The sequence below is a fragment of the Bombus vosnesenskii genome, unplaced genomic scaffold (assembly GCF_011952255.1).
Source record: "Bombus vosnesenskii isolate JDL3184/JDL3185 unplaced genomic scaffold, Bvos_JDL3184-5_v1.1 scf7180000013263, whole genome shotgun sequence".
Lineage (NCBI taxonomy): Eukaryota > Metazoa > Arthropoda > Insecta > Hymenoptera > Apidae > Bombus > Bombus vosnesenskii.
In genome coordinates this window covers 8,703,089-8,719,704 of record NW_022882923.1, presented here as the reverse complement: position 1 = coordinate 8,719,704, position 16,616 = coordinate 8,703,089, and the positions used below count along the sequence as shown (strand labels likewise).

At 41.6% G+C, this 16,616-nt stretch overlaps 6 protein-coding genes and 1 non-coding gene across 9 annotated transcripts; 5 read left to right on the top strand and 2 right to left on the bottom strand.

Annotated features, from left to right (window-relative positions):
* Positions 1-1,786: 1,786 nt before the first annotated feature.
* On the top strand, positions 1,787-2,496 carry LOC117232883 (cuticle protein 38-like). The gene has a single exon (XM_033492623.1). The coding sequence runs from the start codon at positions 1,993-1,995 to the stop codon at positions 2,320-2,322; it is 330 nt and encodes a 109-aa protein (XP_033348514.1). The 5' UTR covers positions 1,787-1,992; the 3' UTR covers positions 2,323-2,496.
* Positions 2,497-3,767: 1,271 nt separating this feature from the next.
* Positions 3,768-4,490, top strand: LOC117231987 (early nodulin-20-like). Its single transcript, XM_033491048.1, has 3 exons — positions 3,768-3,828; positions 3,956-4,258; positions 4,352-4,490. The coding sequence occupies exons 1-3, from the start codon at positions 3,817-3,819 to the stop codon at positions 4,454-4,456; spliced, it is 420 nt and encodes a 139-aa protein (XP_033346939.1). The 5' UTR covers positions 3,768-3,816; the 3' UTR covers positions 4,457-4,490.
* Positions 4,365-12,309, top strand: LOC117231939. 3 transcript variants are annotated; one of them, XM_033490974.1, is made up of 8 exons: positions 6,079-6,420; positions 7,293-7,509; positions 7,639-7,809; positions 7,990-9,234; positions 9,641-10,327; positions 10,663-10,834; positions 11,008-11,365; positions 11,730-12,309. In XM_033490974.1, exons 2-8 carry the CDS (start codon positions 7,294-7,296, stop codon positions 12,088-12,090), a joined length of 3,210 nt encoding a protein of 1,069 aa, XP_033346865.1. In that variant the 5' UTR covers positions 6,079-6,420; position 7,293; the 3' UTR covers positions 12,091-12,309. The 3 variants fall into 3 exon arrangements, with proteins under 3 accessions (XP_033346855.1, XP_033346865.1, XP_033346845.1); XM_033490964.1 differs by lacking the exons at positions 6,079-6,420; positions 9,641-10,327 and adding an exon at positions 4,365-4,498; XM_033490954.1 differs by lacking the exon at positions 9,641-10,327.
* A 338-nt stretch (positions 12,310-12,647) lies between these two features.
* LOC117231976 lies at positions 12,648-13,471 on the top strand. Its single transcript, XM_033491019.1, has 2 exons — positions 12,648-12,938; positions 13,018-13,471. Exons 1-2 carry the CDS (start codon positions 12,750-12,752, stop codon positions 13,408-13,410), a joined length of 582 nt encoding a protein of 193 aa, XP_033346910.1. The 5' UTR covers positions 12,648-12,749; the 3' UTR covers positions 13,411-13,471.
* Positions 13,472-13,508: 37 nt separating this feature from the next.
* LOC117231965 lies at positions 13,509-15,059 on the bottom strand. Its single transcript, XM_033491008.1, has 4 exons — positions 14,274-15,059; positions 14,066-14,202; positions 13,863-13,992; positions 13,509-13,759 (listed from the first exon to the last, which is right to left on the bottom strand). Exons 1-4 carry the CDS (start codon positions 14,538-14,540, stop codon positions 13,526-13,528), a joined length of 768 nt encoding a protein of 255 aa, XP_033346899.1. The 5' UTR covers positions 14,541-15,059; the 3' UTR covers positions 13,509-13,525.
* On the top strand, positions 14,743-15,937 carry LOC117234580 (uncharacterized abhydrolase domain-containing protein DDB_G0269086-like). The gene is made up of 3 exons (XM_033495959.1): positions 14,743-14,797; positions 14,878-15,099; positions 15,534-15,937. Exons 1-3 carry the CDS (start codon positions 14,743-14,745, stop codon positions 15,935-15,937), a joined length of 681 nt encoding a protein of 226 aa, XP_033351850.1.
* A 462-nt stretch (positions 15,938-16,399) lies between these two features.
* Positions 16,400-16,492, bottom strand: Trnai-uau. Its single transcript is given in 2 exon segments — positions 16,400-16,435; positions 16,455-16,492. It is a non-coding gene; the product is annotated as a tRNA-Ile (tRNA).
* Positions 16,493-16,616: the final 124 nt, after the last annotated feature.

Here is a 16,616-nt window from a genome sequence, read left to right as displayed (position 1 = left end):
AGTCATAACGCGATCTCGTATAATACGCGTCGTCTTTTTTATGCACGTAACTGCTATGTTATACAGGTGATAATTTGCCAGCAAAATCGTATCAGTCATGAATCTAATATGTAACCGTAAGTATTTGTATCGAACATGCGATGACAAACACAGCGTTACGAGCGTGCAAATATAACCAAAGCAGATGAAAATAGACCGTTACTATCGATTCTTGGAAATTTGTTTGTCGAGGTGACCAGGATTTGACCTAACACGCTGTAACTTCAGAATCTATATAGAACGATAGACGATAGTCGTAACGAACACGTACTTATCGCAATTTCAGACGACGATAAACGTCAAAAGCGGTGCAATGGTGGATCACCGGTTTATTTCGATCAAACGATAACCAAGAAACAATGTCGCCAAAGTACGATACTCGCGCGAAACGCGACATTATCCGCGATCGCTATAAACCTCGAGTGATTCGAAGCTCGAGGACGGCGGTCACTTTTATAGCGAAGCATCCCCCATCTGCAAGAACTGGTTAACTTTTAACGACGCCAGTCGAGAGTCTCGAAAATCCTGTCTGGTGCCGTAATCCGAAAGTCTTTGCACGATATCTGTCGGGAGGCCAAGGCCTTCCGGATTTGGGCGTTGCTAGGCTCACGGCTATCGGCGATCTCGTATCGGACCATTTCTTATACCGATTCGACCTCCGACGATCGACCCGTTCTCTACGCCAACCAAAACCTAATGGACGAGCGTCGTCGGCGAAGGTCGAAACAAGTATCAAAGATGAAAAAAAGCGTAAGCTCGTGGAGGACGAACTTTGTCGGATGGCGTTCACCAGAGTAAAGAGACGTTTACGAAACGCGACCTTGCTACGAAATACGCGGTCGGCGGACAGTCGTTGACAAATGAGAAAGATTGATGAGAGCGAAGGAGAGGGAGGGAGAGAGAGAAAGAGAGAGAGAGAGAGAAAAAGAGAGGAAAAGGAAGGAAAGATTTAGATGAGGTGAACTGGTTCCGGGAAGAAGCAAACGCCAGGCGAATTACGAGAACACATGCATGGATTTTGTGGAATCGAGTTGATCGTCGTCGGTTTCGCAAACGGTGTCACATCCCCGCTTCTTTTGTCTCTAGCCTGGTGTAAGAGACCTTCTAAACGACTCCGACGCACGTAGGCCTGCGTCGCGACGCGTTTCGGTAGCCAGCGGAGTGGGCGTTAAAACACGGCTTACCAATTGTTACGTAATCGCATTGCTGTTCGAAGTAAACACGCCTGTATAACGTAATCGGCACCGGCGTTAACTTCGATCGGCACAAGTGGGTTACGTTAGCGTGGAAATAGAGACCGGATTACGGGATGGGATTCGCGTATATTAATTAGCGAACGGTCGGTTAACTAACTGAAATTATCTCGAAATACGAGGGGTGTTTGCTCGTTATAGATATGGACGATGGATCCTATAATCGGCCGATACAGTCACTGCTTTTCGTACAGGGTGAACTCGTTCGAATCTGTTCGATTCGAACTTGGACATAGGTGCATACGATACGCTCATCGAGCAAACGATAAGGAAGAGAAGGCGTCGATCGGCATAGGGTAGACGATGGTATTCGTCGATAACGAAAACGCGAAAAAAGTACGGGGTCTTTCGAGTACGTTGCACGCGGATCCAGATCAGGATCCTCGGTCCTTGACAGTGTTCTCCCCACATGGAGTGCGAGCCGAAACGAAAGGACCCTGAATATGTCTATAGTAACGAAGGTAGTGGGAAGAGTGGTAGGATAATCTCGTTCAGGACTAGTCGAATCGGCTGGAGTGGGTATTGTGTGCAAGTGCATGATCGAAACACCCGTTCTTGGTGGGAGAGGTCAACTTGGAGGAATAAAAGGGCAGCAACTCGACTTGTCAAGCATCATTCTGCTCTCAGCGATCTCAGCTGTTACAGCACGAAGCTTCTCCGAGTCTCTTGATCGAGCAACGACGCAACTACCTTCGCAACCATGTACAAATTCGTCGCTCTTTTCGCTCTCTTCGCCTGTGCCTTGGCCGCTCCAGCACCGGAACCTGCACCAGGTTTCCTGGCTGCACCAGCGATTCATCCTGCGCCGCTCGTCGCCGCCGCACCACTCGCTGTCGCCCACACAGTGCCTGTCGCCACCAGCTACGCCAACACCTACAAAGTGTCCGTCAAGAGCCCGGTAGTCGCCGCATCTCCTTACTACGCTGCTCCCGTGGCCACCGCCGCCGTCGTCAAGACCGCCGCACCCATCGTCGCTGCTGCACCAGCCGCAACCGTCCTCGCTCACGCTCCGGTCGTCGCCGCATACTGAACCACGCTGTACCACGATCAAACGACGGGTCCACATCTCCAGCCGCTCTAGTCGACCGTGTTCTCTCCGATCACGTCGATAACGAGATCGTTCCATCCGGCATCGGACATGACTCGAAGATCCACGCTGTCGGCTAATTATCGTCAATAAATTTTTGCTAATTTTCAATTTAAACGCTCGTGTCTCTTTCTTTCCTTTATCGCTGTTTCGTCGAATGACTCGTCTCCTAGTTCCTACTGGTAGCTCGTATTCTTCTATGTTTTATGCAGCTACTTTCGCGAAACTGTTCTTTTCGTCGCGTTTAACCACGATCCAATTTCCACGATCTATTCTACGAGTTCAACATTGGATTTAAAAATCGTTGCAATCGACAAATTTATTTTGCAATTTGACAAAGATTTCAGAACAAGCGAAGAATTTGAGTGAATTCGAACGATGAAACGGAAAGTATAGGAGGAACGGAGTGTCGTCGATATGTGAAAAATTTCCTCGGTAGGAAATTCGCTTGGCCTCGAGTTTAAGGACGAGCAAAGTACCCAGATCGACCTGCGAACCGGTTACAATCGCAAACTCGATTTTTGTCGTCCAAACGGGCACGCCCTTATCCCTTCTTCGCCTAAGGCGATCGTTACAATGTTTTACGTGAAAATTTATATCTGTATTGTCCCTCGTCTCCAAGAACTTCGATAAAACGATTAAAAGAACACATCTTGTTACCTTGTTATCCTGTTTGTTAAAAACAACGCTGTTTAATTAACAAACCTGATATAGAAGCAACAAATTCAATGCATCGATTTGTATTATCAAACGGATAATAGTGGAAGAGAATTTTCATGGCATCTCGACGACCATGTATTACATCACAGGGGCTTTCGCCCGCTTGTGTCAACCAATCCGATATACAACTGGTGTGCTCGCTGTGATATAAACATGACGATATTCATTATCCCCGAGCTTGCGTTCCGACTATTATTCCTTGACAATGTTATTCTTCCTTCATCGCTCTTTGTGGAAGATTTCTTTGGTGCAAAATTAGACGATACGCGAGCACGTCACCGTTCGATTTTAACGTGCCAATCTATATACATAAATTAAGTATCGTAACAAAAAGTTTTACGTCATTTCGACGACTGTGTTTCGATTTCGATGGATTTCATTTCGATATATTTTTGAAATTCTGTTCGAAAATATGCGAGAAGATAGTTTTGCTTATTCGGTGAACCACCGGGTATCGAGCTAGTAGGGGAAAAGAACGTTCCCTAAGATTTTTCATGCAGGTTCAAGGTGAAGCCACGTTACAGAATAAGTCCCGCCCCTAAAGTCGTAGCGGAATGCAAAGATGCGTAGGGACTTGCGTTCCCTACTCGCGGACAGGGACGGGTTTCCTTTTTACAGCACCTCCAAGATCTCTATAAGTACGAGAGGTTCGAGTCGATCCTCGACCAGAAATAAAGCAGCATCTCGAAGCGTGTGTACAGAAAGCTCGGACTCGTCATGTTTAAATTCGTGAGTAAAGCTTTCCGAGCTTCGTGATATTAATATTTTCTAAAAAAAAAAAAAAAAAAAAAAAAAAACCGACCGAATCGTAACTGCGTTAGTCTATCGGAAAAGAATCATCTGCCGGTCTTTATAGATTATTCTAGTTGTCGCGGTCGCCGCGGCTAACGCCGCTCCAACATCTCCATCGACGGCCAAACAGGAAACTTCCGCCGACTCCATCCCCCTACCAACCCCTACACCGGCTCCAGCACCGGCTCTAGCACCGGCTCTAGCTTCGTCACCTTCGGCATTGGCTACAGCGAGATCTCCCGCATCTGCAAAGGCTCTCACCACGATAACCGAGATAAAAACACCAGCCTCGACAACGAAACTATCGCATCTGGTAGCACCTCTAGCGACCTCCGTAGCTGCGGCCCCCATTCTCTCGCCTCTACAGGTCTGTAAGACTCCGGTGTTCGACCGAGCAGCTAACAAGCCGTTCGTTTCGAGTATCTATCACACGCTCAAGATAACTTTGATTTCTTTCCAGGTGTCCGCGTACGCTTACGCGTTGCCAGCGCTGGCGCCACTCGAACTAGCAGCAGCACCATCCACTTACTCGATCGAACAGCACGGATATCGCATTATCTACTGACGTCGTGAATCGTGAATCATCGTTCGTTCTGGGATTCAGGCGGTAACGCATCCCCTAACGTACCAACATGCAGAAAACGGCTTCCCTTCTCACCAGTCATCTCCTCTCCATGTATCGTGCATCGATAAATTCGCTCGAATCACGTAACGTTAATTCGTTTCAAATATACATCAGTTCATAAAATCGAAACTTTGTCCGAGTATCTGTACCCTTCCTTTTCGCTTCCTTAAACGTGAATCGAAATCGAAAGTGAAAATAGAAGCCGCTTTCACTGCGTCAACGAAACTCTTTCCATCGCGACACGAAGACGATGCACAAGGAATGACAATACGCTCTGACCGTCATGCGTAATCCATAATTCGTAATCTTTACTCGCTTATTACCGGTTGCTCTCGGTGTAAATAAGTTACGATAATTGGAAACGTTCCCTCGATTCGTTGGTTTTCCCAGAAACTTTCGCAGAGAACATAATTCAACGGCGATTTCACTGCAGCCGACGGCACGCGTAAAACCCAGAGGGTTACGACAGAGGGTGGAAAATCCGGATTGCGTAACCGAACACAGCTCGATGCTGCACAGTGCCGTATCCGTGCTCGACATTTCACCGTTGCTCGCAAACGAATCTGGCTTTGACTTTACCTATCGTTGAAAAGAGGAAAATTCTAACGAAACAATGGCGAGCAATCTTTTTCGACGTTTGTCAAATCGATGACGGGACTTGGGTAAAGCAAGGAACGCTTTCTCCCGGATCTCGAAAGAGCGATATGGAACAACCTGCTACGAAAATGGTCGTTGTGGAGGCGTACGAACGTAACTATGGGCTTGAAAAATTTTAGCATCACAGACGTATTAAAAAGTCGAAGCATCAAAACGTGGAACGCTGTGCAGCTGGACCAATGGTTCGTTTACTTTCCCATCGTCGCGGAATAGGAGAGAAACCATCGACTTTCTTATAACCGCAACGTATTCCGTGCTTTTTCACCAAATCGTAATACGCGTTGGGTTTATAAACTAAAACTCGAATCAAATTCTGTCATTTGATGGTAGAACCATTCGACGTCGTAACGGTGTGAGCGCAATCATTTATCGTCTTCCTTCGACGATTAACTAAAGTCACTAAAATCACTAAAATCACGGTTTAATTCGTTTTTCAAGCATCAAAAAATTGTTTGCTATATCTGGATAATTAACCGAATAGAACGATGCTTAGCTGTAAGGTCGGTTTGTTTTTAAAGGAGAAGGCGCGGTGGTCAACGTTACGCAAGTCTATTAACGAAAATCCCAAGTTACTCAATGTGCTTGCGTAGATTTGTACGCAACTATGCTGCCTACCTCGCGTCATCCGTGTCTCGACCCCGATCGATCGATAAATTTGCATCTACGCATCCTATCGTTATTCTTTTCCTTCATTATCGATTCAATTCTCATCGACGCAGATTCCAGATATATCGACGTCATTCCCACAGGATCATGCCCGTATAATATCAAAAAAATTACAAGCAGGGAATATCACGGAATACGCGATTCCGATTTCTATTCATCGATATTTCCTTTAATAGAAGATCCATTTAGAACGTAATTATAACTAGAAAATTGAACAGTAAGAGAACAAACGTTCTATGACTACCGTCGTACCGTGTGGCGCGAATTTCGTTCGAGCGTTGGCTGCAAGAGTACGATATAATTCGAGGAACCTATCCGAAACGGATGTCCGGCTGCTATGAGTCACAAGCATACCCCACCGTAACTTCTTTTACTTGGGTCTCAGCATCTCCGAAAGGGACGTCTATATAAGATACGAATGGCATCGGTGAACGCGCAGAGTAACCTCGTTCATGGAGAAAGCGTTTGGTTAGAGAGCAAAACTCGACGCATCGCAGACATTCCCTGTCGGACTACCGGTTACAAAGATCTTCGATTAGTGACAATAAGTTTAAATCGCAACAAACACGATAACGTCTAAGGTAAGAAGTTTAAACCGGTTTCTTCTTTTCTTGTTTCTTCAAATTTTTATAGCCTCCACTTTCTCTATTTCTTTCATTTTCTCTTATACCCGAGTTCTATAAAATTCAATGCACTTTCATCCAACTTAATGATACTCTCGACTTCTCCATCAATTTTTTCGACATTCTATTCGATATTCGACGGACGAGAAGCAAATTGTTTACATCGAGCAAGTATTACGTAACAACTTTCACCGCGGTCGAAATTTTCGAAAGAGCGCCCACTTGAAAGACACATGCTAATATAGATGTATAAGAGTATCGCGCAAAGACCAGTTTAGCGACTTTCTCCCAACATCCTCTCGCTTTCGTTGGTCGGTTTGTCGGTCGACCGTCACTATTGTTTGAGTCCTTCGTACGACTCACCGGCATCTCGCTCTTTCCGTGGCACTTTCTTCTATTTGAATCGCCGTCTAATTATCGCGATCAACAAGCCCGAATACTTTTTCCTAGAAACTCGAGGTAAGTGACTAGACGCGACTTTAACATCGATCGATATTAAATTAACCCTTTCGCGTTTTGCGTTACGAGCGACAAAATTGCTCTCAAGTTTTGGCGCATCAGATCTTTCTTACAGAATCAGCTCAAAAAGTGTGTAATCATCGAAGAACAATTTTTTTTGGCAGACTTAAAGAAATAAAGCTTACAGTGTTGATGATAGTTTTATTATTAATAAGTAATAATAAAAAGAAACGATTCTTCTCACAAACTGAAACAAATTAGGGATAGACAAAGTACACTTTCGACGCGAAGCGATTCTTCGATTCAAACACTCTCCGCAATTGCGCTTGAACGTGAATCGATAGTGATTTTCCATCGATTTCCTCCCTCAGAATGATGCTGCGGTTCGTTTGGTTACTCGGGATAGTGGTGCATGCTTTTGCAACGCAAGTACCAGTGAACAACCCTGAATGGTCATGGCAAACGGAAGACGCGATATCGACCAGTGAATCCAAGAATCAAGGCACAGGACAGACTCAAGATAAAAGAGCTATCTTAGATGCAAACGGAAATATAGAAATCATCGATCCACCTACCGAGCAGCGATCGGTAAATAGCAAAATTAACACCATCGTAACGAATCTTACTTGCAGCGAAATTTTGTTAATTTAAAATTTTGTTAATACAGCCAGAGTTTCTTAATTGTTTCAAGTAACGAACCAATTATTTCTATCACAGGTGGAATCGGTGGTCGATGAAATTCTTGTCTCTAATCGACAGGGTCGCAATATCGAAGGTTTCGATCAACTGTACGCAGACCCAGAGGTGAAGAACGCCCTTCAATTGGGAAATGAGACGATCGCTCGAACGTACATCAGGGACAAGTTGTGTTCTCTCGGCTTAATGAACGTGAGTGCAAAGTAGAACGATCGATTCAATATCTTTTAGTTACTTTATCGCGTATATCTAAAGCAAAAAAGAAATACAAAAATCGCGAAAAGAAAGTCACTTGCGATCTATTTTCCTTCACGAGACGTTCTCTTCGATAAAAAGTACAGAATGGATAAGTAAAATTCTAATATCTCGCAGTGTGAAAACGTCGAGGGACGTCGCCCGTATTATTCCCCTCATCGCGGAATATATCCTCAAGATATAATCTACGCCCAACCCGTGACCATCAAACCCGTTGGAAGACCTCTACCAGCCATTCCAGTAAAACGACCATACAGTCCAGCAACGAGACCAGGACCACCACCGTCGTCCAGTTTCGTTTCCTCTGGACCGCCACCGGAAGTGATCTACGGAGTCGGCGGGGCTCCACATCCCCCATCATTCGGACCTTCGCCCAGTCTAATTGGTTCTTATCCTGCGTTCAAAAAACCCGGCCTTTCGTCATTCTCCTCGAAACCGGTCTACGAAGCAGGATCACTGAACGAAGGTTTCGACTTCGAGAGCAACGGTCAGTTCATCGACAAGAAACAAATAGCGTTGAGACCATCTATCGGTTCTGACGCGGTTCAACAACACGTCCACCATCATTACCACCACTCTGATGGCGCCGCTGGCGCAACAATAGCTGGTGGACCGACATTTGGCGCGAATCCGATTAGCCAAGGTGCCGCATCTCTCAGTTACGGGTCCAGTTATGGAAATATAGGAACAACTTACGATATTCCTAACTCTGGAGTTCTTGGTGGTAGTTTCCAAGATCTGGACGACTATAAAAAGGCATTCAAAGTGAAAGGATCGAGCAACGATGCAAATGTATTCGGTTCTTCGTCGGCGAGCAGCTACGCGGACAAGTATCCCATCTATGAAAAACCAACGCGAGATTTCACCTACGGCAAAGCAGAAGGCTACAAGCCTGGCAAATACTTCACTGCGACCAATTACGTTTCTTCCAACGCCGTTCATTCCTCCTCTAACGATTATATCGCTGCTGGATCAACTAACAGCTTCAATTATGGAAATAGTAACGGTAATGACTTTAGAAATGACTTCTCCGCGGGATATTCTGGAGACTGCGTTTGTGTTCCGTACGACCAATGTCCGAGCGAGCACGCAGGACGTAAGGACGACTTGTTCCTACCCATTGATCCCCGTAATTTGAACAAGAATATCGAAGCTGAGGCAACAGCAACGGCAGAAAAGAACGCGAACGAAACATCTGCGATCGTGCAAATAGCGAAGAATGGTGAAGTCGATTCGAACGCTTTCCACCAAATTTCTGCCGAAGAGGAACAACCAAAGCAGGCGCAGGAGAACGCAAGGAACAAGAGGGAGGCACCTAGTGACGAAAGCATCGAAGGCAGAAAGAAGTCGAGCGGAGAAGGGGTAAGGGTGTTCTCGAATCTCGTTATTTTTTCTAGATCCTAAGTACACTGCAACTCATAGGCCATAAAAACCACCTAAAATTTATAAACAATTTCGGTTTTTATCAAATTAATGAGTCTTAGTGTCTATAAGCGCGTTAACGATTCAGATACTAATCAGATCTTGTCGAGTGTTATCTTGAAAATTTGAAGGTGGATTTATAGTTATGAAAAACAGTGTCATAGAAATAGTCGCGTTATAATCGTACGTATTGTCGTCGTCGTTTCGTTTCGTTTCGAATAGAACAGATCCCGAGTTTTGATCGTCGCAATTTCGAACGAAATCAACTATCAAAAATATTAGAAATATGAAAATACGGAAACTCGGTCTCTATTCGCATACAGTCTGTTCGACTCTCTGGTTGCAGAGACTCGATGCTAGCGATCTGGACTCTTCGAAATTAAACCTCAAGCCGACCTGGGGGATCAGTTTTGGTCTGCCGCAAACCGGTGGCCCGTACCCGATTAATCCTTACGGTGGTAATGTCCTGGTAAATCCGTACGCAGGGTACGGTTCCGCCGATCAAGGCATAAATTTAGGCCTGGTTTCCGTGAATCCTCTGCTAGCTGTACAATTCACCAAAGACGAGTACGGCGAGAAAGTGGTAAAACCGTTTGTAAATTTTCACGTAACGCCTAATCGAAATATCGTGCAGAAACTCGGTCATCTGCTCTCTCACAAGAAGCAAACGCTGTTCGAAAATTACGGGCCCAACTATGCGCCGCATTACTATCCTTCCAAGCCTATCGAGCTTCACGAGAAACCGTATTACGTAAAACCTCACTATCCTCCCCATCATTACGCGGGTCACCATGAACCTCACTATAGCCACGAATATTCCGATTACTATCGAGACGGCGATGACGATTACGATTACGATTACGACGACTATTATCGTAGTAACGCGCGTAGCAATGGTAAAACGGACGCTGTTGATGCGAATGGACGAACGGTTCCGAAAGAAAGAACCGCTGGGAAAGTTTCGTTTCCGAACAGAAGAAAGCGTGACGTAGAATCAACGCGCGATTTCCAATTACCAGAAGATATAACGGAGGTAAGTATCGGCGTGTACTGATCGCAGTCGAATGCTAATAACGATGGAGAAAGAACTGTGCGTACTGTGTACGTACAATTGCCACCTTAATAAGTACAATTGAATTGTGAGTAACCCATTACACGCACAATGCACGTTGATTGTTAATCGTCGTTCTTTCTAATGTTCGGCATTTCACAATGAACGAAAACCTAAGTGAGTACCGTAGACTTAAGGAAAGATCGTCGAAAAATAGTAACTTTGATGGAGAAAAAGTTAGTATACCAATGGGTTGACTCTCAATTGGTGTGGCGGAGATCGGATATTTTCAAACGAAAATCATGATTTCTCGACAGAGACAATATCTAAACATCGGTTCCTCTCGAGCTTGCGGCCCTGGCTACGTTTGTTGTTCACAAAGACAACCGTCGAGGAAGCCACGACCAGGTCAATGTGGAGTCAGATATACTCAGGGAATAAATGGAAGAATCAAGACACCCTCTTACGTCGATGGTGACTCTGAATTCGGTGAGAAACTAACGTCCCTTTCGTTGCTCTTTCGATCCTTCCACATTCGAGAATGGCATGAAAAAAGCATGCTAACTCCGTTTCTGTCGATTTGCCGATTTTTACGCTGTTTGACTCCACGTTTCTTCGTTTGTCGCGCGAAACCAATAATGGAATTTAATCCGTTTCGATAGGTGAATATCCTTGGCAAGTGGCAATACTCAAAAAAGATCCAACGGAAAGCGTGTACGTATGTGGTGGTACTCTCGTTTCTCCTCGACACATTCTCACAGCAGCGCATTGCGTAAAAACCTATGTAGCACGAGATCTTCGCGTTCGACTAGGAGAATGGGACGTAAACCACGACGTTGAATTCTATCCTTACATAGAACGTGATGTTGCCAATGTCCACGTACATCCCGAATTCTATGCTGGTACTCTTTACAATGACATCGCGATACTAAGGATCGATCACGATGTAGATTTTCAGAAGAATCCACACATTAGTCCTGCTTGTTTGCCGGACAAACGTGACGATTTCACCAGAAGCAGGTAGGTGCCTTAGCTAGCGATAATTTATTAATTAGGTATAAAATAAGTAAAAATTCAACTTCATTCGGTTAGTAATTATCAAGATCGCGGATATTTGGGAGTTCATTTAATCAAACGCTAGCTGTAATTACGAAATAAAAATTGAAAATCTGTTCTACGCTCGTGGTGCTTCGGAGTACAAGAAACGTATCTTATTTTATACTATAAAGAAAGATAGGTACAAAACCTTCGACAATTAGTACAATTAGTTGAATTTACAAATTCAGAAATATCTCTATTTACAACCGGCCACTGTATTATAATTTCTCCCTTTCTCAAATGCATCTCTACGATTTCTTTTCACTAAATTATCGCCATGAAACAGATGCTGGACAACCGGTTGGGGCAAAGACGCTTTTGGCGATTTCGGAAAATACCAAAATATCTTGAAAGAAGTCGACGTGCCTGTGGTGAGCAACCCGGTCTGCGAACAGCAAATGCGACGAACCAGATTAGGTCCAAGTTTTAACTTGCATTCTGGATTTATTTGCGCTGGTGGAGAAGAAGGAAAAGATGCTTGCAAAGGTGATGGTGGTGGACCAATGGTTTGCGAACGGAATGGTCGTTGGCAATTGGCAGGGATCGTGTCGTGGGGAATTGGCTGTGGACAACCTGGCGTTCCTGGAGTATATGCTCGGGTTTCCTATTATCTCGATTGGATTCAACAAATTATCAATCGTTATTAACGCATCACGATAGAAATCATTCGCTACCTCGACGCTATGATTATTTATATTGCTTAATTCGATTTTCGTTTTATTTCATTTTCATTTACGCTCTAGGTCCCAATAATAATACGACATCGTTGTTCATCGATTATAACACAGAGATTCGAGGATTTTACGATATATAATATTTATAATGTATTATAAGAATGTGTAGATCGTTAAGTAAATTAATTCTAATTATTCTTTTGTATTGATTAATAATCTTGCGTCAGATGTAATAATATTCATTCTTTTCGTTGAACGTGATTCGAAGTACATTCGGATCGTTTAGTACTGCATTTTATTTGCAATTTCTTTGTTACGCAACTCTAATAAATACTATGTAATCATATTTAACGCTTTATCATACTACTCCATACTACTTCACATTCCTACGACTCATTCCATTAAACAAGCAAACATTTAAAATAAATTGTAATAATACGTCGTACTGCACTGAAAAATTCAAGAAAAATTGCGAAAACAAATCTTTTTACATGTATTGATTTCATCAACTTCGGTAATAAAATTGAATATAATTCCTAAACTTACCGCTACGTGGTGTAACATTGACCGATGGAGCACAGAGACAGAAACCTAACCTCATCTCTGTGAAGGAGAAATTAGTCAAAACAATCATGGTGATAAAATATATTGGTCGGACACATACCTTTAAGGGCAAACCACTATGGGAAATATTAGGAAATTTGAAGAACCATGGCGTAGGTAGAATCGTAATACGAAGTGCTCAACAAAAATATCCTGAAGTATCTTACATGAGGATATTGAAAGTTGTTGGCTTACCAGATACTTCAAAACATATACATGTACATTTTTTTTATTATTATTATGTTTGTCAATGTAACGATATAGACAGATTATTGAAAGTAGACTCGCATCGTTTAGGACCCACGGAAAGTGATGGTATTGGTGGAAAAAGTTTTCAGAGGTCAAAAATCTCCTACGCTAGTACAGATGGATGGAGCAACCTATAAACCAGATTATGTGTTGATTCCCAAGGATCAAGAGGCAAAATATACAAACGAAACTAAAGTACAGCAGCTAAGACTCATGCCGCGAACAACCGACTTTCCACCTCTTTTGAAAAAGATATTAATGGAGAAACAAGGAAAAGATACTCCTGATTTAAAACTAAAAATTGTATATAGTACTTTAGGCATTAAAAGTTATAGAGTTGCCGAAGAAAATGAAACTCCTACGGTTGAAATAAAAATGGGATTAGGAAACCCAGTAAGTCCTAGTTTATACAACAATATTAAGCAGGAGGATGCATCGTGAATATGATTCAATATGTGCATTGTATCTTGTAATTTAATAATAAAGATTAAGCATTTTTTAATTGGAATTCCTCCATATGATCCATATGATCTTTAAAACGTGCGTGTTTTTTCATTTAATATTCGCATTGGATTATATGTGTGCCCAATCGTCGACCGGTATTTTTCACAACGAATAAAATCTTCATCGATTGTTTCATGCTTTGTATCGTTTTGTTTGTTATCTGCAAGCAAATTAAATCAATTAATATCATTATCACTACAAATCTGTAACGAAACATACCTAAAAGTCTTTGAAACTGTACAGAATAAATCTCCCCCTTGCCAAAGAGACTTTTGACCGCAATATCCTACAAATAATATATAGAATAATCAATATAATTGTAATATAGTATTAGAATGAATAATGGAGAACAACACAGGAAGAACCACCTTCCTGTTTTAATTATCAACCTTCCAAAATTTCCTCATTTCCTGAACATTCGCACGTTTTCTCACAAGCCAACCGCGAACATATTTTTGTATGTGCAACGCCGCTTCATCCTCAGACCATAACCACGATTTTGGATAATAAGGTCTAGGACTACAGATAAAATTAATGAAAAATACATAAAATTATCAATTTTTCCACATAAATGTCAATTTCTTCCGCTTACTGTGAACGTAAATATTCTTTAAATAGCGGTATATCAAATACATTTAAAGGCGGTGTATATATTTTCGGACGTCGTGGATTCCGATTCCATAAAAATTCCGCGATATAATCGAGACCGTTAAAACGACATTTCTGGACCTGTGATAATTTATCGATTTCTTGTAGGCGTAGTCATAAGAACTGTTTAAATTTCAACATTAAATCAATACCCAAAGAACGTTCTGTTCAGATGCTTCGATAAGTGTTTCTTCCAATGCAGGTATTAACAAGCCAAAAATATTTTTATCGAGATAATTCGAAGGCAATAGATCACCCTCTTCTTGGATGATACTTTTTACTTCCTCCTCTATCTTGACATCTTTATCACAACAACTCGAATTACTTGATATCGCGCAAGTAACCAAACTTGATGCTTCCAATATTCTATTCACTTCACCAATGCAATTTCCTTTCGGCGACGTCGAACACATTTTCATTAAAGATACTATCCTGTTCGGCCATTGAATGTTGCAAACCAGAAAAGAAGCTATAGGATAATTGAATACACGAAAATCATTTGTTAAACATTAATGACGCGGTAGCGAACTGTCAGAAGATCGATTTCTCGATCGAAAGTCCGATTATGGAAATTTTGGCTATCTGCTATAGTCTTTAAAACCATTTTTTAAATTAATCTAAATGCCCACATGCGGGATACAGTGTCCCCTGGTGAAGGCTACATTGAAAAAAACAAGTATAATTCATATATGTTACCCTTTGTTTAAAACATTTTTGCTTATCTTACTGCTCCAAAATAATTGACGAAGCTTTCAGTCACCGAAGCCCCATGGCTTTCGAAGAAATATTTTCCTTCAAAGGATGCAGATTTGGAAGAAGACGTAGAATTTGAAGACGCTCGTGATGTAGGTCGTCTTTATAAGAGAGAGGTAGATGGAAAGGTCATAGATATAGTAACAGGCATCACAAAAGAGGATGTTTCGAAAGTTTCGATCGCAAAAGTCCAAAGAAAATCTGAAACGCAGTGGTCTGTTAAAGGTACATAATTGAAGACCACGCAGTACGAGTATGATAAGTCCATTCTTATTAATTTTCTAACTTTTATGTCACTTGGTAACTAAGAAAAAGCTATTTTAATACGGAATAATTGAGAAAGGAAATAACCTAATGGATTATTTTAAGAATACAAAGATCATACATTCACAACGCTTTAGAAGAAACGAATAATATTAATTTAATTCCTTATACTAGGGTCCCAAAATTAAATGGAAATGTAATTCTTATATAGAATTGATCGACAATATATCGAATCTTAAAAAAATGATATTCTGTGAAAGACGAGAAATGTGACTTATCGTGTTTCTTACTTATGATCTTTAGTTGTAAGATGTATTAGATTAAAAACATTTCAGGAAAGTATTAATTAAATGCAAACACACACATTTGAATGATATGATCATTACGTAACATAGGAGAGGATAAGGTGATTGTAAAAGAACCTATTAAAGACATAGAAAGAGAAGATTCAGCAGCCAGACTTTCGGAACGCGGAAGGCTAGAGCGTGAACGAGCAGAACGTGAAATAGCAGAACGCGAAAAACTAGAACATGAAAAATTAGAACGTGAAAAGCTAGAACTTGAAAAATTAGAACGTAAAAAACTAGAACTTGAAAAATTAGAACGTGAAAAATTAGAACTTGAAAAATTAGAACGTGAAAAAATTAAAACACCGAATGGAGAACCGTTGAGGCACGATCCTATCGATGAGAAAGAACTTACGATATTTCCAGATGAATGCGATCCCCATTGCCCTCGGCGTATATCGCGAAGCAAGTATATTTTGTTATCCACTGTCCTTATCAATGTTAAATGTTAAAGCAATTAATAATTATTTCTATAGAAAGTATAAGACGTAAACTCGAAGAAAGGCAAAGCGCCGCAGATTATTATTTGTTGAATAAGGGTTCGGGTTACTTCGAAGACGTCTGTACTTGTTCCCTTTCCTGTGTCGTTCATGCTTTAAAAAACGATTCGTTTGTTAGAAGCATATTAGCATCCACCGCATTATTTATATTTGGCTTGAAACTTTGTTCAGAATTAGACGCGTGGTACTTGCCAACTCGATTTTCATAAAATAAAATCACACTAATAAATGTAAGTAAAACTTGTAAATAATCTACTCTCTTTAATTTTATTTTCTTTATAATACGATGTACTTACTCGTAAACTTACGCTTATGTATTTAATTTTGTCGAAAACATGTTCGTAACAATCGTAATAATCGACGATGCGCAATGAATTTATAAATGAAAGGATAATTTAAAAATAAAAAAAAAACTGCTCCAGGTGAGGCTCGAACTCACAACCCCGGCATTGCTCACGATTTACTGTCTTATAAGTACCGTGCGCTAACCAATTGCGCCACTGGAGCGATTGAAAATATTTCTCTCCAGGAACAATTTTCAGTGCTCTTATTATTGGATTAAAAAAAACAATATTATATTGTAAAGCATCGCGTTTACTTAACCATGATCTGCTATTTATGATATTGTAAG

What these genes read in the sequence shown, in the direction of transcription:
- LOC117232883 (XM_033492623.1), top strand. Translation starts at nt 1,993, where the DNA reads ATGTACAAATTCGTCGCTCTTTTCGCTCTCTTCGCCTGTGCCTTGGCC.
- LOC117234580 (XM_033495959.1), top strand. Translation starts at nt 14,743, where the DNA reads ATGCCCACATGCGGGATACAGTGTCCCCTGGTGAAGGCTACATTGAAA. An exon ending in GGCTACATTGAAAAAAACAA is followed by an intron (nt 14,798 to 14,877) that starts GTATAATTCATA and finishes CGAAGCTTTCAG; the next exon opens with TCACCGAAGCCCCATGGCTT. An exon ending in AACGCAGTGGTCTGTTAAAG is followed by an intron (nt 15,100 to 15,533) that starts GTACATAATTGA and finishes TACGTAACATAG; the next exon opens with GAGAGGATAAGGTGATTGTA.
- LOC117231987 (XM_033491048.1), top strand. An exon ending in CCATTCTCTCGCCTCTACAG is followed by an intron (nt 4,259 to 4,351) that starts GTCTGTAAGACT and finishes ATTTCTTTCCAG; the next exon opens with GTGTCCGCGTACGCTTACGC.
- LOC117231939 (XM_033490974.1), top strand. Translation starts at nt 7,294, where the DNA reads ATGATGCTGCGGTTCGTTTGGTTACTCGGGATAGTGGTGCATGCTTTT. An exon ending in CACCTACCGAGCAGCGATCG is followed by an intron (nt 7,510 to 7,638) that starts GTAAATAGCAAA and finishes TTTCTATCACAG; the next exon opens with GTGGAATCGGTGGTCGATGA. An exon ending in GACGATTTCACCAGAAGCAG is followed by an intron (nt 11,366 to 11,729) that starts GTAGGTGCCTTA and finishes GCCATGAAACAG; the next exon opens with ATGCTGGACAACCGGTTGGG.
- LOC117231976 (XM_033491019.1), top strand. Translation starts at nt 12,750, where the DNA reads ATGGTGATAAAATATATTGGTCGGACACATACCTTTAAGGGCAAACCA. An exon ending in ATACTTCAAAACATATACAT is followed by an intron (nt 12,939 to 13,017) that starts GTACATTTTTTT and finishes CGCATCGTTTAG; the next exon opens with GACCCACGGAAAGTGATGGT.
- LOC117231965 (XM_033491008.1), bottom strand. Translation starts at nt 14,540, where the DNA reads ATGAAAATGTGTTCGACGTCGCCGAAAGGAAATTGCATTGGTGAAGTG. An exon ending in CTGAACAGAACGTTCTTTGG is followed by an intron (nt 14,203 to 14,273) that starts GTATTGATTTAA and finishes AAATTATCACAG; the next exon opens with GTCCAGAAATGTCGTTTTAA. An exon ending in AAATGAGGAAATTTTGGAAG is followed by an intron (nt 13,760 to 13,862) that starts GTTGATAATTAA and finishes TATTATTTGTAG; the next exon opens with GATATTGCGGTCAAAAGTCT.